Source organism: Camelina sativa, chromosome 3 (genome assembly GCF_000633955.1).
Source record: "Camelina sativa cultivar DH55 chromosome 3, Cs, whole genome shotgun sequence".
Classification (NCBI taxonomy): Eukaryota; Viridiplantae; Streptophyta; class Magnoliopsida; order Brassicales; family Brassicaceae; genus Camelina; species Camelina sativa.
In genome coordinates, this window is record NC_025687.1 from 4,965,316 (window position 1) to 4,985,500 (window position 20,185).

General features: G+C 35.4%; 8 protein-coding genes across 8 annotated transcripts in view; 4 read left to right on the plus strand and 4 right to left on the minus strand.

Moving 5' to 3' along the window:
• LOC104769869 (secretory carrier-associated membrane protein 5) overlaps positions 1-1,147 on the plus strand; it is a 10,198-nt gene extending 9,051 nt beyond the window's left edge. Inside the window, exon 13 of the mRNA XM_010494191.2 lies at positions 942-1,147. The gene's annotated coding sequence lies outside the window, so the exon portion shown is untranslated. The remainder of the gene's footprint in view (positions 1-941) is intronic.
• On the plus strand, positions 2-1,137 carry LOC104778676 (secretory carrier-associated membrane protein 5; the record flags this gene model as incomplete). The annotated part of the gene is made up of 6 exons (XM_010503124.1): positions 2-84; positions 206-251; positions 340-407; positions 498-546; positions 661-726; positions 834-1,137. Coding segments are annotated over 6 exons (399 nt in total), but the record flags the coding sequence as incomplete, so codon positions are not given.
• LOC104769879 (endonuclease 1-like) lies at positions 2,568-5,196 on the minus strand. Its single transcript, XM_010494202.2, has 9 exons — positions 4,964-5,196; positions 4,679-4,859; positions 4,411-4,518; positions 4,247-4,302; positions 4,061-4,144; positions 3,882-3,977; positions 3,727-3,791; positions 3,196-3,269; positions 2,568-2,993 (listed from the first exon to the last, which is right to left on the minus strand). The coding sequence occupies exons 1-9, from the start codon at positions 5,087-5,089 to the stop codon at positions 2,869-2,871; spliced, it is 915 nt and encodes a 304-aa protein (XP_010492504.1). The 5' UTR covers positions 5,090-5,196; the 3' UTR covers positions 2,568-2,868.
• LOC104769891 (transmembrane protein 184C-like) lies at positions 5,656-7,915 on the plus strand. Its single transcript, XM_010494213.2, has 4 exons — positions 5,656-5,838; positions 6,227-6,494; positions 6,602-7,015; positions 7,588-7,915. Exons 2-4 carry the CDS (start codon positions 6,231-6,233, stop codon positions 7,792-7,794), a joined length of 885 nt encoding a protein of 294 aa, XP_010492515.1. The 5' UTR covers positions 5,656-5,838; positions 6,227-6,230; the 3' UTR covers positions 7,795-7,915.
• Positions 8,001-9,406, minus strand: LOC104769899. Its single transcript, XM_010494223.1, has 2 exons — positions 8,732-9,406; positions 8,001-8,604 (listed from the first exon to the last, which is right to left on the minus strand). Exons 1-2 carry the CDS (start codon positions 9,309-9,311, stop codon positions 8,222-8,224), a joined length of 963 nt encoding a protein of 320 aa, XP_010492525.1. The 5' UTR covers positions 9,312-9,406; the 3' UTR covers positions 8,001-8,221.
• Positions 12,924-14,205, minus strand: LOC104769908. Its single transcript, XM_010494231.2, has 2 exons — positions 13,553-14,205; positions 12,924-13,412 (listed from the first exon to the last, which is right to left on the minus strand). Exons 1-2 carry the CDS (start codon positions 14,133-14,135, stop codon positions 13,039-13,041), a joined length of 957 nt encoding a protein of 318 aa, XP_010492533.1. The 5' UTR covers positions 14,136-14,205; the 3' UTR covers positions 12,924-13,038.
• Positions 14,853-16,480, minus strand: LOC104769916 (ribosomal RNA-processing protein 17-like). The gene is made up of 4 exons (XM_010494244.1): positions 16,284-16,480; positions 16,032-16,137; positions 15,520-15,640; positions 14,853-15,307 (listed from the first exon to the last, which is right to left on the minus strand). The coding sequence occupies exons 1-4, from the start codon at positions 16,406-16,408 to the stop codon at positions 15,051-15,053; spliced, it is 609 nt and encodes a 202-aa protein (XP_010492546.1). The 5' UTR covers positions 16,409-16,480; the 3' UTR covers positions 14,853-15,050.
• LOC104769925 (syntaxin-125-like) lies at positions 16,744-18,209 on the plus strand. The gene is made up of 2 exons (XM_010494254.1): positions 16,744-17,396; positions 17,493-18,209. Exons 1-2 carry the CDS (start codon positions 16,933-16,935, stop codon positions 17,923-17,925), a joined length of 897 nt encoding a protein of 298 aa, XP_010492556.1. The 5' UTR covers positions 16,744-16,932; the 3' UTR covers positions 17,926-18,209.

Sequence of the window (20,185 nt, forward strand, 5' to 3'; positions counted from 1 at the left end):
TTGGCTTCTCGCCGTTATTTACTTCATATCGGGTGTCCCAGGAGGCTATGTGTTATGGTATCGGCCTCTCTACCGTGCCTTCAGGTTCTTTTTTTTCCATCCCTAGCCCCACTAATTTTGTGTATAAATGGAGGAAAGTGTTCATTGTATATATACTTTTCCACATTCTCTTACTCAATGTTTCCTTTGTTTTGAATCCCTGCAGAAATGATAGTGCATTCAGCTTTGGATGGTTTTTCTTGTTCTACATGGTGAGTCCCTAGTTTATTGCTGATTTGAGTGACAGATCATCTGCATAGTTCTTAACAGACTTAAGTAATACTTGCTTTCTGGACACAGCTCCACATACTTTTCTGCGTCTTTGCTGCAGTTGCTCCTCCTATTGTCTTCAAAGGAAAATCACTTGCGTAAGTTTCCTCAAAGCTTTAAAAGACATCTAAGGTTAACACAGTTAATAGTTAATGGGATCAAGTGTCTAATGATCTTCAAATTTACAGGGGCATACTACCTGCTATAGATGTGCTGAGCGCTCAAGCACTGGTCGGGGTAAGCCCATTTCATCCCTTGATCTTTCGGCTGCAACCCTAAATCTTGTCTGAATGTAGAGGCTCCTGATCATACAATCACTCATCTATGTTCTCTGCTTTTCATTTTTAACAGATCTTCTACTTCATCGGGTTTGGGTTATTCTGCCTTGAATCAGTGGTCAGCATCTGGGTCATTCAGGTCTCTTTCCCAATCTCTAAACTGATAAGACTCAATCTCTAGATCAATATAGTTTCCAAGGTAAAAAAACTCTTTTAACATTTGAATTGGCCATTTGGTTTCTGCAGCAAGTATACATGTACTTCAGAGGAAGCGGGAAAGCGGATGAGTTGAGACGGGATGCTGCAAGAGGAGCCATGAGAGCTGCCATATGATGCAAATCTAATTGAAATCATCTCTTCTGAAGCATTGGTTTTTTTCTTGAGCTTTTTTTTTTGTGTTTTCGTCAGCTGTTCTTAAAAGTAGTGAAAGTAAAAGCTCATGTATAAAAATGTGTTTTGAGTTCAGATTTGTTAAACAAATGCAGACTAGTCATTGTTTATTGATACTTGTTATATATGACTCAAAAATATATGGGAGTCTTGTTACTAATTGCTATGAATCGTGTTATCCACCTAATCTTTCTTGTTAACTATATTTTTCCCTCCATAACTTTGAAGTGTGACCCTACTCTTATTTCTCACGTGAATTTTGTTGTCTGGTTAGACAGGAAACTACATTTTATTAATTTAACTTTCGGTTAATGCATTATGCATCGAGTTCACAAAAGATATGTAAGCTTTTTTGGATTTAGGCACGTGAATTTAGTGCAAAATGGCACTTGTATTAGAGTATAACTATTAAATCACGGAGCACTTTAGACTGTAAAAGAATCTTGTGTCCCTTTATTAGATGACCAATCTACCCTCGAGTATGAGTATTTTCTACTACTTTTTAATCTTTAATCTTAGTGGGAACACAAGTTGGTGTCCACTTTAACGTAAAGCTACTTATATTTTTCATTAATTTGTTTGTTAATTATAAGCTTGCAGCCATCGATCCAACGTACCTGGATAGATAGAGTCCAATTATTATGCTTTTTAGATTAAACTAGACTAATGAAGTAAAATCTTATCTTAAAAATCCAAGGGGCGGCGAAGGGCATAAACGTCTAAGCAGATGGTGGAATAATAATTGGGTCAAGCTTGTAATATTTAGCCAAAAGCAAGGTTACTCGTGAGAGCACTTTGAAATTTATATAAGAGCTACGAGAGCTCCCTTGTGAATGTAACTTGTAGCAAATCAAACATTCTTCTTCTTCTTCTACTTTGGACAAGACTTTGACTCCGAGTCAATGGAAGGCAGAGGAACTAGGAAAAGTTGTAGAGAACAACACAGTAGCCGTCCGATGCCGAAGAGAGGGCAAGTCAAAGTTGGGATCTTGCTTGGTTTTGCTAATTCTTTTGCTTCCATCTTTGGTGCCTCCACCAGAAACTTCCATGGATCCTAAACCTTGATCCTGCTGCTTCTCATTCCCCACAGAAATATTTTCATTTATTTTTCAGAATTTGTTTCTGTGGTTTTAGACTTTTAGTAGAGTGAGATGTTCTTATTTAAGATTGGTGAGCTTGTTTAGTCTCTCTAGTTTCTTGAGTTCATTTTGTTATTTTGTCTTTTCTTTTTGTATAAATCCTATGTAGCTTCACTTGTTAAAGTATATTAATATATTGTGATATTTCCTTAACATGCTAAAATTTCTCATTTATTTTGTAACTGAATGATCGAAACAACAACTAAACCAATATTAGTCTCAGTCACATATTTGTTTTGGACTCGATATTTTTAGATGGTTGAATGAAATAAATCTAACTTTTTAGACCATCTTTACTGGCAGCAACAATGAGCGTTACTCAAAATAATATATTTTATTGTTTTTCTTTTAATATTATTATAAATTTAAATAATAAATCTAAAAAAAAAAAATCTATCACAAAATGATATTTGGTTGAGAACCGATTCTCACGGTGCTGGAAGAAAAAACATTACTTAACTTTTGTGCTTCTTTATTATTATTTTTTAATTTTAAATTGAGAGAATTCATAAGAGTAACTCTCACTAAAAATGCCATGGAACAGCTATTCTATAAAACAATCGTACTATATGAAGTAATATTATTAAATTAGCATATGATCTAATCCCAAACACATGTAAATAAACCAGTCGCAGGCATGAGCTGTCAAATAGATAAAAGCTACAAAGAAAAGAATGAGTCTTACTTCTTTAATTTATGTGAATTGACCAAATAATCTACTAATCCAAAGGCTTTGAATGGTCCGGTTCATTTCAAGTGGCAGCAACAACACCAGCATGATCGTCACTAAAAACCCGGTTTAGTATCATGGCTAGTCTAACTCCTCCCTGAACTATTCTTTTCATCAATATTGGCAACCTTGTATTGAAATATTCCTCTGCAAAATTATTTAACCTCAAATTATATTTCCTTTTTAAGTTTTATTATAACAGTCACATGTCCCACCATGAACAAATAATATGAGTGACTATTAAAAATCTTTAAATCCAATTTACTTAAACCTCATTTGGTTGAATTCATATTTTAAACTGTTTTTTTTTTTTTTGCGTACAAGAAAATAGAAGAAGCAAACAACGTACCTGATAAGGTTTCGCCGGACTTCACGCCTTTGTAGCCCCATTTACAAGCCAACGCTATACTCTCCGAAGCATACCTGAATTTATCATTTACAATTAGTAGTTCATAAAGTTTATACATATAGTGTTTTTCGAAATTAGATTTTCTCCACCAAAACAGAACCAACTTCAGGATCTTTAGTTATGATGTGAAACTCAGTAAGAATCTGATCATGATGGTACATACTATCAAAACACCAATGTTCGAGTCTAAATCATTTTTTAAAGAAATCTCACATAGGAAATAAGATGTGATATAAGGTAAGATAGGGACATAAGTAAACCCATTAATCATTGAGACTACTATTTATTGTTTTTGAATTCAAATTTAGTGAAACTTAACACTAGCCAACTCCATAAAAATTATCAAAAACCATTATTTTCATTTTCAGCTTCTTTCTAAGATTTTTGGACCAGAAAAAAAGTATCAAGATTTGTAAGGCTAGCTTTAAACTAGCGTCGAGTCAATATCAAACCAAGTGATTTAAAACTTACTTGTGTGGACAAGCGATAAGATCGTTGCAGTCTGTCCACGAAGATAGATCGTCGTGCCATAATCCCTAATTTATGATAACCATTACTATATACGTCACGGTGGAAAAAAAGAAGCATTATGAAATAGTAAAATATAAATAAATTTATTTTATTACATTGGTGATGTTCTTCACAAGATCCTCTTGGAGGAGATCCAAGTTCTTGTCGTAGTATTCTTTGAGAGCCGTGAGAATGATCTCTCTGTCCCATACCTACACATTTTGTCTCACTAATTAGTCTCTTCTTTTTGAAAATTTGAAATTCAAAGTTGTTAGAGACAAAAGAAGAAGCTTACATGATGAAGATTTGATTTATGTCTGTACCAACGTAAATCTATCGTGTTCCCCCCTTCATCACTTGTGAATCCCACATGCATTGGCTTTGTAAGGGGAAAAAACAACCATGGTAGAAATAATCATAATTAATTAAAAAACTAACATGAATATAGAAGTATGTGTGTGTGAAATGATGAGTAATAAACCTGATGAATATCTCCCATGAAATGAGACAAGAACAAAAGGGCTTCGGTCATGTTATCTACGAGATTGAACAAGAAGAACGCAATTAATTAAGAAGAGAAGAAAAACTAAGCACAAGAATACATCAAAGTTATAGTAAAAATAAGAAAGAAAAATGATCACGTACATCTACGATCAGACGTTCCTTCTCCGTAATGCTGAAGCTGTGACGTGAAGTTTTGGATTGCTCCATCCACACACATATCTTTCAACCCATGCTGATCATGACAATCCCCTGTTTTTATATATATTCAATTTTAATTATTTTCCCATCTAATATAATGAGGTTTTGGGTTAGAATTTTTTAGTCATGATTAACTCCGGTTGATCAAGAGAAATAGAACCGGATTTCAGGTAACTAAAAAATGTTTTGGTTATGAATTATGATGACTTACTGGAGTAATCGTAAGAGCAGGCTTGGTCAGGAGTGTCGATGTAATGGAGATGACTGGTCCAACGGTACTTGTACCAATGTCGGATCTGGTCAGGCCACACACACAAGGCTGATAAATCTCCTTTAACGTAATCCGGTAATAGATTCTCTACTACATGTGCCGGTCCGGCTTCCAAAAGACTCTGTTCACACCACACAGGCACAAAAGTGATTGACACACACCGATAATTAAGGCGATAACCAAAAATACTTGATTCTAACACACTATAGACGATCATTAAGTTACCTGAGCAATTCTACATGTAAGAATATGGCCTTCTTTGCTCCAGCTTTGGACAGAAGAAACCGAACACAAAATCAATACACCTAATACAAGAATCGTCCTCGTGGATGATCTAAAAGTCGATGCCATACTTCCAAACTTCAAAAACTTATAAAACGTTTATCTCTTCTTGTATAAAAAAAACGTCTACTTTTTTTTTTGTTCAGAAAAACTTCATAGAATTTGAAAAGAGAACACACATAGACATTATATATATATAAATATATATAGAGAGAGAGAGAGACAGACAAGAATGGACTTACAAGTTAGGTTAATTAGAAGCAACATATACATATGATGTTGAGTTTGTGTGCAAGCAATCCATTGCCAGTCTCATACGTTCCTCGTAAAGTGTTTACAAAAGAAACACGAGATATTAACTTTAAGAGTCATTAGTCAAAGCACATTCCTTATTTGTAACAGCATTATCCAATTATGAATTATCCATCCATGCGTGAATTTATGTATGCTACTTAAAATACTGTAGCTATGTATGTTAAAAATAATATAAAAATCAACGCCTAATTTTGCTAAACGTTGTCGTCTTTTCAAATTTTGTTTTCTTTGTTTTAATCGACCGAAAATTGAAATTCAGTACGAAATTTAAACCAAACCAAACCAAACCGGCCGGTTAATTACGACGGAGGACTCCTTCGGTGACTTCTTCGGTCGCACAAGACTTGGCTCTGAGTCTATTAACCGTGGTCAAAGATGAACAGCTTCTTCTGGGTTTTAATCAACAGATCTTCACCATTGAAGAATCGTAGCACCATCACAAATACTGTGAACTTCTCAACTTGAATCGTCTTCTTCGATAATCTCCCACTTGTTTCAATCAGGTTTGCTCTCTCTCTCTCGACTATGTTCATCTTTCCAAATTCAGTGTTCCTGAGTAGATTCAACGTAATTACCTTTTTAGCCCGATTCAGTTTTCTCGTCGTTTGATTTGGGAATATTATAGTTGATTTGATTCTGGGTCTTCACAGTATTAAGATCTGTAACCTAATTTTGCTACAAAGTAGTGAGCAGTGAGTTTACTAGCTAATCAATCACTGGTAGTTTCTTGTGTATCAGGGATGATTTAGTTACTATTCAATCTATAATAAACACTTAAACTAATTGTGTTGCCTGCTACTACATATATGATTGGAAATTCAAAAGCATTGTTCAGTTTTGTGGGAATCATGATGTGTGTTGTGTATTTAAAATTGTTTCACTTTGATGCAGAACGATGGATCTATCTACTCTATCTCCTGCGGAGATCACGGTGATGGGAGCCATGTTCTGTGTTTTGCTTTCGATGCACTTCACCATGCAGCTCATATCTCAGCATTTGTTTTACTGGAAGAACCCTAAAGAACAGAGAGCCATTATTATTATCATACTTATGGCTCCTGTTTATGCTATCAACTCTTTTGTTGGTTTGTTAGATGCTAAAGGAAGCAAACCCTTCTTCATGTTTCTAGACGCTGTTAAGGAATGCTATGAGGCACTTGTAGGTTTCTTCTAGTTTCATTCTCTCATGTCTCATTCCTTTGCATTGTTTCTCTCTTTCTCCGCGGCTGTTTCTTGATTTGTTGTATTTGCTCTGTTTTTTTTCAGGTCATTGCTACATTCTTGGCTTTGATGTATAGTTACGTAAACATATCGATGAGCGCACAGATTATCCCTGATGAATACAAAGGGAGAGAGATCCACCATTCCTTTCCAATGTCTCTTTTCGTGCCCCGCACCACGCATCTGGATTACCGCACACTGAAACAGCTTAAGCAATGGACATGGCAGTTTTGTATTATCCGCCCAGTGTGTTCCATCTTGATGATAACACTACAGATCCTCGGGATTTATCCAGCGTGGTTGAGCTGGATTTTCACCGTCGTTCTGAATGTTTCGGTTTCCCTGGCATTGTATTCCTTGGTGAAATTCTACCATGTTTTTGCCAAGGAGTTGGAGCCTCATAAGCCGCTTACAAAGTTCATGTGCGTCCAAGGGATAGTCTTCTTCTGCTTCTGGCAGGTAAATACATGGTTTATTGCTTTTCTTTTGCCTGCCAAATCAGTAGTTCTTTGCCTACTAGCTTCTTCAATCATCAAAATTTTACTGTCATGAATTAGACTAGTAAGATTATCTTGTTTAGTCAAGAGTAGAATCATTTTAATAGCGCATTGTAGCTTTGTTCGGCTCTGCAATAAACCTTACCTTATTTTGTTGAGAGATGAAGATTTAAAAGGTTACTCGTTGGGTCTAGAATGTTGGTAATGGGCATAGATAAGGTCTGGTGACTCTGGTCGTTGAGAAGTTTCTCCTTAATCAAAGTCTTTGTGTGGTATAGCGAACCAAAGCCAATTTGAATTTGTTGATTGGTCCATGAGACAAACAATGTCTTATGCCAGTAGATTTAGGATCTCTACGGCATTTGATCAAGTAATTGAACAATCTGAAAATTTAAAGCATTTCATCTCTTATTAGGATCACCACTGTATTTGGTTAAGTAATTGAATATTCTGAAAGTTAAAAGCATTCATGGTATCTAACAATGAATGCTGAGTTCGGTGTTTGTCTGATAATTGGGGATATGTGTTGTACAGGGAATAGTGCTGGAGATATTAGTGAAAATGGGAGTAATAAAGTCGCATCATTTCTGGCTGGAGGTGGAGCAGATTGAGGAAGCTATGCAAAACGTGCTTGTGTGTCTTGAGATGATCGTCTTCTCCGTCATTCAACAGTACGCATTTCACGTTGCTCCTTACAGTGGAGAAACTGAAGCTAAGATGCGAATGAACAAGAGGGATTGATCCTTTTTTTCTTCTTCTTTTTTTTTTTTTTGTGGGGTTAATGTGAATGTTATTGTCTTATTGATGTTATGTTACAAACACCATAGTGACTAATTAATGTATCTTTTTGCTTTTGTATTCCCATATTAGGAAAGAAAGAGCATTCTAATTACGAAATTAGTTATTTAAGACCCGACTCGAAAAAAAAGCGTCATTATAAAAATAGATTACGAAGAAAGAAAGATCTATTCAATGACGTTAATTACATTGTCAACTTAAGATGAAATATCACACAAGTTGATGGATGAGCCACCCTTATCCAATCAAATACCTAACAATAAGAGATTATGTTTGTCCGTGACTTTCTACCTTTGTTCACTTGTTAATTGTCGTATTGAAAAGAGTACAACCAAAAAAACTAAATATTTTAAAAACGTAATACTAGTTTTTAATACGAAAGACCACGACGATCCACTTCATCGTCCAGTCTCATCGACGCGAACCTCTCGTCGTTACACTTCTTTATAAACGCTTCTACTCTCCGGTTCAGCTCATCCCGACTCCGTGACACCTTCACCTTCTTCACCAACTTCACCGGCGGAGGCGGCGGCAGCATAGCCAACATATTAGTCCTGTCACTAAACGTCTCCGATTTCTTCAAAACACTAGACTGTTTTGTTGTCTCTTCGTCAAGTCCGAACGTGTCAGGTCTCTTGTAGTAACTAGTCAACGGAAGCGCTGACTTCCGTTCCATGATCATCTTCCACGTGTTCTCTAACGTCTCGTTCCTCTTTGGTTTCGCCACTCTTAACGCTCTGACTGAGTTCCTCTCTGAAAATTATTACGAAATTACCCTTTTAGCAAATAGTGTTTTGAGATATTTAAAATATCTAAAATTCGTATGACGTCATGTCTTCTCAAGTATTTTTTATACATTAAAATATTAAAATTGAATTACCTGCTGGTGTGGTCTTAACCACCGGTTTGCGTTGGCCAATCCTAGCCGTAACAAGAGGCTTCTCTAACACCTGAGGTTGTGATATTTCCGATTTGGTCACCACCACTAAACACCTCTTCTCTTCCTCTACCGTTGCAGCAGCTTCTACTACCCTCTCGGCTTTCTCTTCATGCACAGCCTCCGGCTCCTTCACGACGATCAACGCCGCGACTCTGGCGACGAAACCGAAATCTGAATCTTTCGTCTCCGTCCGCCGTCGTAGAGGAGCGTGGTGAACGTTCTGCTGCTGCTGATGATGATGATGATGATCAGTCTGAAACTTATTGTCGCCACTGTAAGAAACCTCGTAGTCTTTGCTGGAGGAGACAGTACTCCGGAAAAACTTTGAAGAAACAAAGATAATGACGATGATGACGTTTGTGATGACGTATAGATACGGTGGTTTCAGCCACGTGAGAAAAGAGCTCAAAAGGATCGGAGCCTGTGAGAAATCTACAGCCACGGGAACAATGACTTTTAGATGCATAGCCGTGGCCAAGAAACCAGTAGAGATTAGCACCGCCTTCATCCACGACGCCATATTATGTCACTGTCACTCTCTATTTATCTCTTGATATTTTATCGGAGTGTGTGTGGTAATGGTATTGTTGACACGCTTCTTAGTCTTAGCTCTGACTCTTCTTGATTCTCTTCATTTATATAGGGAGCTAAAGAGTGAGGCAAGGGACAATGAGATCTCTGATATACACCGTTGGATTGAAAAATTTGGAGTTGAACGGACATGATTGCTTTAGTTATAGACTTAGTAGGTGCATCTTCTTGTAGTATTACAGAACAAGAGTAGAGAATAACAGATTTTATTGTTTCTGTCGTATTGCATATCGACACGTAAACACAACCTTCACGTGTCCACACGTAATATCTCTTGATTTTATCTCATAATTGTATCTCTCTCTCTTTTTATTTTCTACGTCGTTAAATAATAAATTCTCTTATTAGTCAACCTAGTATGGCCATTCGTTGTAATTCCTTATTTTTGTTTCCGATAGTTTCTCTCAATCGACGATCCCACGCTATGGCCACGTCTTTTTTTAGCCTTATATCCCCTATTTAGATTTTATGGTATATTAATTGCGTGTATGTTGTTAATTCGAAGACAAACAAAATACGTATACGTATATAGGCTATAGCCCGTACTGGTCGACAAAAGAAAAGAATATGTGTAGAGCGAATTCATAACTTATTCTATCATGTATTTAAGGTATATATGTTGTTTTCTTTATCATAAGTAATGTGGTATTGCAAATAGTTGTCAAATATCTTTACCAAAACACTAGTTGTAAAATATCTTTACCAAAACAAGTTGTAAAGTATCTAATATAATTATTTGATATTACTTTTCATAACTATAATGTATTGTAATTATATAATGGTTTTTCTTTCATATATATAAGGACAATGAAGTAAAACAAATACTAATACTTTTGCATTATAATACTAAAATATCATATCATTTGGAAAACGGCTTAAACATCACTTGATCTATAGAGTATAGTATATAATCTCAAGTTGATAAGATGATACAAGAAATTCCATTAGTTTCTTTATTTTTATTATTAGTTTTTTGTCAACAATTCCATTAATTTATTTTTCAAAAATCAAATAACATTTTTTTTAATCATTAGTGATTAATTTATACCAGAAGACAGATTAATTCATAATATCACCAAAACGAATGTAACGTATTTGTGTTATTATGATACATTATCTTTTAGTGATCTAGGATCTTACGTGTTTCATTGGATTAAAACGAAGGATTTCTTAATAAAACTATCCTTGAAGGTGGAAAACCACTAAGATATTTTTCTTAGGTCATCTCCAATGGCAGAATAGTTGAACTATTCTTAACCCAATAAATTGATAAATTTATTGAACATTGTATTTAGAACATATTTTTTTGTCTTAGATAAGAACAGAGTTTAGGAATGTTATTTATCTACGTGACATGACAAGAATGGTTGAGATTTTGGTCTTAAATAAAAATAATAACAGTTTTTGGTCTTAAATAAAAATGTTTGTGTGCTTTAATAAATTAAGTAATATGTTTGTTTGGTATTTTTTCTTTAATTTATTTAAAATATTTTTTTTGTTTCATAAAAATTTGGTATTGTATTTTGAATTTTAGTATAAGTTTTTTAAGTTTGCAATTTAAATGTTATTTTTTAAAGTTTTTATAATTGTAATATGTTTAATATTATTATATTATTAAATCTTATTATTTTAAACATGTTCTACCAATAACCAACTTCTTAACAAAAAAATCTAAACTACTGATCCTACATTATTTTCATAATATTTTTATTCTAAGAACACCCAAAACTGTTCACGATTGCATATGCCCTTTAAGAGCTAAGAAGAACTAAGAACAGGCCAAGGTAAAGGTCAATTTTACAAGACTACAACTCGTCTCAAGTGGCTATCCACTCTTTGCTATTTTAGTTTCTTTTCTTTGTCGACCACTATCAGTTTCGCTTAGAGCAATGATCAAATTACGACTACTGCTTCTTCAAACCGCAGGTATTATTCTTTATGTCTTCTCCTCATATATATCTAAAGAAGCTCTTTACTTTTTGTTAAATTTTTCTTATTGATGTATTAAATAAAAAATATCAGAAGTGTGAAAATAGATATATATTCTACATAAACATGTTATATAGAAGGGAATGTGATTTTTCCATGGCAAGTTATTTTTTAAGTGTTAACACCTATTTTGTTACACGACTCCATCATATAACTATAACTACATTCTTAATTATTGACCAATGTGAACGTCTTACTACTTGTACCATTTTATGAAAAAATCATTCAGTTTGTAACAACTACGTTAAAAGTAAATCTGTTTTTACTCGTCTAAAAAAATAATCAAATTAACAATCATACGCGTTGATTTTGTTCCTATAAGTTCTTAAGAGTTTTGTTATCATAGCAGCTTGTGACGAAAGAACAAACTTATATAGCTAGTTTAATAGTGTCAAATAAATTTAATTAAACTTCGTTTGATTCGATTGTCTCTTTTTGGATTCTATTTGGATTGAATAAATAAATGTGAAACATTTAAAAGTGAAATTTTTTTTAGATTAAATATCACGATTCTCATTTGAAAAATATAGTTATTAACATTATCTTATATTTACCTAAGGATTTCTAGTAATGTCTCATTGGATTTATTCATTTCTCAAATGAATCCAGATTTCTGATCTATGTAATTTTTTTTTTCTAATTGTACGTACATAATATTTTGGCTATATAACCTAGAAAGATCTTGTTAGAATAATTAAAAATCTTTTGTGATGTTAGACAGTAAGAATTTTCAGAAGCTATTTTTGACTTTCTGACAATAATATTTAACCATACTTTTCATTTGATTCACATCTTATCAAGCACAAGATATAATTAGAAAAATATGTGTTCATTACCGACATAAAAAGAAAAGGCAAACGAAACTTCGTCGAAATACAGAACACGACAACACATCCAACTGCCCTGTGATGTAACTGTGGTTGTGAGAGTGAGTAGCCCAGTTTGTCTTACGTTCGGCCGTTAGATTTCACGGCGTAAGTAATAGTCGAAGCTGTTTTTGGACCGTGCATAATTAATTTGTTTTTGTTATTTTTGACCCGTCGCCATAGTTAAAGCGACCACGTAACGATGGAGTCATTATCGACGCATGCCGTTTATTTAATCGATGAAGAGTCGTTGCTAAGCAAAGCAGTAAGCACCATTCACTGTCCTGTCCAGAGTTTAACAAAGATATTTCACGTGTCACATCTAACACGTGATTGTTTTCTTTTGATAGTGATCATTTGAATTAACCTAACGAATGGAAAATCTGAATAATTTATACGTACTAAATTTTTGGTGCTTGTGGAAACGTTCCCTTTAGGGGGATGCATAGTAATCTCTAATAATTCCTCTATAATTAGAACCTCATTCGATCTACTATATGTTTATATTGGAGTAACGTGTCATTAATTAGACATGCTTACTACTCTGCTTTTGTCACGTTTACAATTCTAGTTCACTCAATAATGCTTACTACTACAACTTCTTGATATCAAATAATCAAGTTCTGCATTGTTACAATGATTCAAACAAATACAATCATACAAAGTAAGAAGATATGCCAGCTCAATGCCTAAAATCAAAATTCTCATTCAAAAAGTAATTAATTTGAGATGATTGTCTTTCTTAAAAAAACGATAATTAATCAAAAGACGAAAAGCTAATTAATCTCAACATCATTCTAATTAAGCCACAAACTCTTCTTTCTCCAATCTGAAAGACTCAAACCTCTCTTCCTTACACTTCCTTATAAAAGCTTCAACTCTTCGATTCAGCTCATCTCTGCTCGGCGACATCTCCTTCTTCATCTTCATCTTCACCGGTGGCGTAGACGACGACTGTCGATGATTAGTCACATCCCTGAACGTCTCCGCTTTCCTCAAGACAGTTCGTTTCACATCGCAGCCGACTCCGTTACCCAACGTGTCGGATCTCCGGGAACGAGTGGTCAACGTCGTTGACTTACCCACCTCCGTTACCATCTTCCACGTGTTCTCAATACTCGTCTCGTGCCGCTTCGGTTTCACCACTCCCAACGCCTTCTTCTTTTTATTACCGCCTGCAAAGATAATAAAATAAATCATTTAATTTGGCTTCGAAAGAAATTACTAATTTACCCCTACACGGTCGACATAGTGTGAAAATTCAAAAATATATAACCGTTAGACAGAATGACGTCATCTTTATCCATCCCCGTACCTTTCGAGATCGCTTTGACCGGTTTCCGGTAACCGGAACTAGCCGAAACCAGAGGTTTCTCAACCGGAGTGAGATTCTCCGATTCTTCAATCATAGGCAGCCCTTGATTCACCTCCGATTTAAACTCATCTCCACCGTTGATCTCCTCATCTTTCTCTTCGTACACAAACTCCGATCTCTCCACCTCCGCCACTGGAATCGTCGCCGAGAAATCGAAATCCGTGTCCAGATTCACATCCTTCGGAGGAGCGTGGGTGACGACGATTGGCTCAACCTGATGAGACGCTATGTATTCGCCACATTGTAAAATATCGTTGTCGTCGTATTGATGAACTTCTTCCTCCTGGTCTTCTTCAATGCTCTGGTGAAACTTGGAGAAAGCTATGATGATGGTGATTATGACGTTGGACGCGACGAAGATGTACGGAGGTTTCAGCCACGAGAGAAACGAACGCCAAAGGATCGGGAATCGCGATACGGAGAAATCAACTGCGATGGGAACAGAGTACTTCAGAAACATAGACATTGCGGCGATTCCGGTGGAGACTAGTGCCGCCTTGATCGATATTATCGACGATACCATTTTTTTTTTTTTCTCTTATTTTCCGATTTGTGGATCTATCCACTGTTGATGATTTATATAGGTGTGGAGCTTTTTAGGCTTATATAACTAAACCTACACTGTTGGATCATCTAAAAGAATTGGAAGATGGACGGTTGATAATGATAGAAGAAGTTGTTTTTTTTTTTTATGTTGTGTTACTGTCACTTTGAGTTTTTTCTAAGGCCACGTGTCTGCAGTCTATAAATACATTGTAATAAGGAACAAATGAAAAAACCTTGTAATTTATTAATTTTCTTAGTCGACCTAATGGCTATTTTTTTTTTTTATTCAATTGTTTCCAAAATTGTGACCACTAAACCACTTATTTTTAACGTTATCTTACTCTCAACAGATATTTCACTTTCAGTCGACACACACAAAACAAAGAAGGATTGTTTTAACTTGGAAAGATATGCAAACGTATTTGTTTGTAACGTACTCACCATTTCTATTTTCTCCCGACTATATACTACTAAGATTTTTAGGCACGACCGGATCCTCCTCCAACGTACAAAACTAGAAGAGTGATTCGGTAAATAAGTTGTTTGTGATGTTTTTAACCGTTTCTGATTGGAACATTGAACTGCAATGACGATTGGTGGCCATCAAAACGGGTAGCCTCCAACGCAGCGATTAACCTTCAATCACAACAGTTGGTGCCAGCCACCAATAAAACCAAACGTGAGAGTTGACAAGTTAATGAGAACGGTAAAGGCTTTAAACATTACAAAATTTGATTAAGAAATGTGATTGTTACTACAAGATTCAACATTATCCGATTGCTACCCACAATTTCAACCACAGAATAAAAAACCCGATCCGAACATCTTGAGAATCCAAACCATCAGGAGCTGCGAGAGTATCACTTCCAAAGGACAACAGATATCTATATTGCTACCGCGAAGTCTTAATCCCTCTTGCTTGTTTCTTCTTCTCCCTTTTCTTCATAGTTTTGGTGCCTGAACGTTTCCTGCTCTGCTTCATGGGTTTGGATTTCCTCACAGGTACAGGCTGCTCTGATGAGGCTCTGGCCGTGGAACCCGATTCTGTTGATTGGGTATTTTCCTTGCGAACAGGCTCTTCCTCTTCACGAGATATCTCGCTTGTTGTCACAGTTATTTTCAGCTCGCCCGTGTCATACATCGTCGTGCCTTTTATTCACAAAGAAACACAGCACATATTAGACCAAGGCCCGTAGAAGCACACACAATCAATGGAGAAAAGACACTCAATAATGCACATTGCAAGTTCTCGATTCCAACTATCAACCATTGCGTGATCAAGAACTTCCTTTCACAAAAAAAAAAAAAAAAAGGGTGAAAAGTCTTCATGCTGAAAACTAAAGTGATAATGAAATTGATACCAGAAGCTGAGGCATCAGGCTCTGATTCTTCATCCTCTGCATCCTCCTCTTCACCATCTTTAGCTTCCCCATTTTCATTATCCTGGCCTTGACCCGAAACCATTAGCTCTTCCAATTTCCTCTGCAAAGCTCAGATACTAGATTCAGAACATCTTGAATCAAGAATCAAAATCCACATAATACAAAATGATTGAATACTAACAATCTTTTTGGCATATTATCCTCAAATCAAAACGGTCAATAGGAGCATTCCTTACTAAGAGATGTTACATTTTGGATTAACATTCGCATTCAAAACAAAACAAAAACTTCAATTTCCACTGAAACAAATCAGAACCAGCTCATGGCACAACCTCTTACCAAAAAAGATGGTGATTCAAAACTCCCATAAAATCATAAAGTTTAGCTAAAACTAAGAATTTAAGACTAATCTTTTAACGCATAGATGACGAATGACACACATTTAGAATAAAGAAGATACAAAGAGAAGCAACAATTCCATAAGCTCTCACCTTCTTACGAGCCTCGATTCGTTTCCGCCTCATAGCTTCCTCCTGCTGCTTCTGAGCTTCCTTTCTTCTCTTTTTCTTTCTCTTGTGAAATCCAGTCACAAAATCCCTACCAACAAAACAACATATATCAGAAAAATGAACTAATTTTAACGAACAAACAGCGATTCAAGATAACCCATATTGAGTATTTTGACTCTGAATCCGATTAGGGAGAGATTAAAAAGCAGTAAATTTTAGAATTTTTATACATACGTGAGATCTTTCTCGTCAAAAGAGACGGTGAGGCTTTTGTTCCTGAGAGCTCTCTTCCCAATGTGCCTACCTCTTGCCGGCGTTGCCAGTGAACCCGGCTCCTCATCACCCAAGTTTACCTTCATTGCCGGATACTTCGGAAACGAAACGATTCAGGTAAAAAATTAGGGTTTGTGAGGTTTAATCAACGCCAAGTCGAAAGGAAGAAGAAGAAGAAGCAGGAACGCAAAATTGGACTTCCAATTGGGCTTTAGGTTAGGCCCAATAGAAGGGTAATAACTCTAGGCTTGGCCCAATTCAAGGGTGATAACGTCATTGATCAAATGAACCTAATTTGGTTAAGAGAAGTTATGCCATTGACTATATTTGGACAATTACCAAAAGTGGCTTGTGTCTCTCATTCTAACAAAACAAAATAAACCTTCCAACAAAACTTTAAGTTTTTTCTTTTCCACTCAAATTTAAGAAAACAAAAAACTTCCTAAGCATCTTCTTCCTCGTACTCTCTCTCATAGAGAGGATGACGATGGTGATGTTCATCATAAACAACTATTGCTTTTGAACAAAAACGTTCAACGAAAAAACACAAAACCAAAAAAAAAAAAAACGTTTGTACATAATTAATTAAGTCAGAGAAAAAGAAGTGAAAATGAACGATTTATTTTCTAATTCATTCAAGAGGAACCAAGCTCAACTGGGGGATGTTGAGGCAGGTCAAGAAACGATGAACCTCGACAAATTCTTCGAGGATGTCGAGAGTGTGAAGGATGACATGAAAGGAGTCGAGACTCTTTACAAGAAGCTTCAAGACGAGAACGAAGAGTGCAAGACGGTGCACAATGCCAAGAAGGTGAAGGAGTTACGAGCTAAGATGGATGGAGACGTTGCTCTGGTCCTTAAAAGGGTCAAACTCATTAAGCAGAAGCTTGAAGCCTTAGAGAAAGCTAATGCTAACAGCCGTAATGTCCCTGGTTGTGGGCCTGGTTCGTCAACGGATAGGACTCGATCGTCTGTGGTTAGCGGTCTTGGGAAGAAGCTTAAGGACTTGATGGATAGTTTCCAAGGTCTACGTGCTCGTATGAACGCTGAGTATAAGGAAACCGTAGAGCGCAGGTCTTTGTTTTTCCTTAAGTTTCTTATATTACAAGCTATTACTCTTGTTTGTTTTCTTGGTTCGCAAGATATGTGATTTTGTTAGTATTGGTGCAGGTATTTCACAATAACTGGTGAAAAAGCGGATGAGCAAACAATTGATAACTTGATTGCAAGCGGTGAGAGCGAGAATTTTCTCCAAAAAGCGATTCAAGACCAAGGAAGAGGTCAAATCCTAGACACAATATCTGAGATCCAAGAGAGACATGATGCAGTGAAGGAGATAGAAAAGAATCTACTGGAGCTGCACCAAGTTTTCATGGACATGGCGGCTCTAGTGGAAGCTCAAGGGCAACAACTGAACAACATAGAGAGCCATGTTGCAAAAGCGAGCTCGTTTGTGAGAAGAGGGACTGATCAGCTCCAAGACGCAAGGGAATACCAAAAGAGCTCGAGGAAATGGACTTGTTACGCCATCATCCTCTTTATCATCATCTTTGTCCTCCTTCTCATTCCCCTTCTACCTCACATAATGCTCTTGTTGAAGTGAATTTGCAAAAGATTTACACTTGATTCTCAAAATCATCTCTTTGCTTGTTTTTCTCCTCTTTTTTTGTTTCCTTTTCAATATGGAACGGGGGATAGTTAGATTACGGTGAAACCATGGAAAAAAATTGTAGAGATTTTTGAAAACCGGTTCGTTATTATTATTGTAAATCTTTTGACATCCTATATTTTTGGGTATATATCTCCATTCTTAGTGTTTATGTGACAATGTTGTGTGAATCATTGATGCTGAATTGCTGATATGTTAGAGTGAAGCATGTATATGCATTGTAAAAGGTAAATTAATGTAAGTATCTCAAACCCTATATACATCGTTAGGACCTAAACAAACCTTATCTTATATAAAATTACTATGAATATTTAAGAATATAAAACCCTAACTTTTATATTAAGAAAATCCCCTATACCAAGTCAAAATCCGCTATATTCATTTTCTTAATTATCGGACGTACCTTACTGTATCGTTGTCAATTGTATTTTACTAATATATATAACTAGAAATATGTATGCGTTATTAACTTGAAATATAAATTGAAATTTTTATTCAATTATATATGAAATGTACATATGTAATTGTTAATATATGTCTTAGAAAATAATATTCATAATACTACGATTCAACTACAGTTTATAATTTATATATGTTATATAATATTTCATAGAAGGGTCACGAAAAAGAGAAAATTTAAAGTACATATTACTAAATATTTTTGATTACAATATATTGTTGAAATTATTAAACAATATGTTTAAGACCATTACTTGTAGCAAAATCAACTATATATGGTATTTTCGTTAAATAGTTAATTTGATAAATAATTTTCTGTTGTCTTACTTCATTATTTTGATAAAAAACCACTACAAGAAAACATAGATTTACCGACTACAAAAACAGTTACTATACAGTCGCTAACTACTTAGTCACGACTGATAGGCGACTGACATACGTAGTCGCTAAACAGTGTGTAGCTAAAAAGTCACTATGGAGCTACTAATTGGCGACTGATAATTGGGGTCACTCTTCCCTTGCCCAACAGTCGCTAAAGTTGCGACTGAATTACAACACTTTAGCGACTGATATGTTACTCATTTGCGACTGTTTGGGTACTGTTTTGTTTACGCTTTGGTGACTTTTTTGCGACTGTTTAATTATCATGTTTTTAAAAAAAATTCTGATAAAAATGCATTATTTGATTTTGTAATATCAAAACTGATTAAGAAAACATGTACTAAAACATAACAAACATGAAATTAAACAAAAACATAAGTACCATGTTTTTACAAAAGTTGCAAAAGTTCAAAAAAACATCCAAATATCCAAGCAAATAAACAAGCAAATATTACATGAGGGAACCTAACTTTGAAAATCAGCAGAGTTTGAGTCACTGGGTTTGAGATTCGAGGAAGGCGACATAGTTTGGGTTAGTCTTGAGGAAGCTCACCAAGCGTGAGATCTCTGCTTGTTGCTCAGATGCAACCCGTAAAGCCTCAGCTGCAACCCGTGAAGCCTCTACCTTATGCTCTGCTTGTAGAGCTGATTGTTTCTCTATCTTGCGGTTAGCGTCTTCTAGTTATTGTTGCAGGGTTGTGAAAGTAGAAGAGCTTCCAGGGTACTTCCGCTTCTCGTTGATGTAACTTCCTAGGCTTCCAACCCCTGTTTCAAACCAGATTATATTGTAAAGTACTTACAAATTAATGTTACTTTTCCTATTAACATCTAAATTGATATTATACTACCATATTATATTGTTAAAATTACTAAAAATCAATTGATAATATACAACTAAATTTTATTGAAAGGATTACTAAAACTTCTATTATATTAAATTTCACAAATAATAATTTCGTGCGTATGCACGGGTCAAAAACTAGTAACCTAATAATCCCGGTAATTAAAAAATATTCATGCAAGATCACTTCATAGTTCCTACGATCACTAAATATGAATCAATGATGCGGGAGCCCAAACGACCAAATACCAAAGTAATATTACTAAGTACTAACAGTCGTCAGAACGTTGTTTAGTGGAATGATTATTCAATTATCAATTTGTATGTGAAGCTTAGTACTATTAGTTTGCTGACAACAACCAATCAAGTAACATATTTTCAAGTTAATTGATTTTTTAGGTATTTGTTCTCCTAAATAATTCGCAGAATGAGATGTAAAAGAAAGTCAACGTGGGAGAGAGACCAGCAAAGTCTTGCTGTAAAATTGCTTAGGTAGCGCCCATTAGTTTCAGC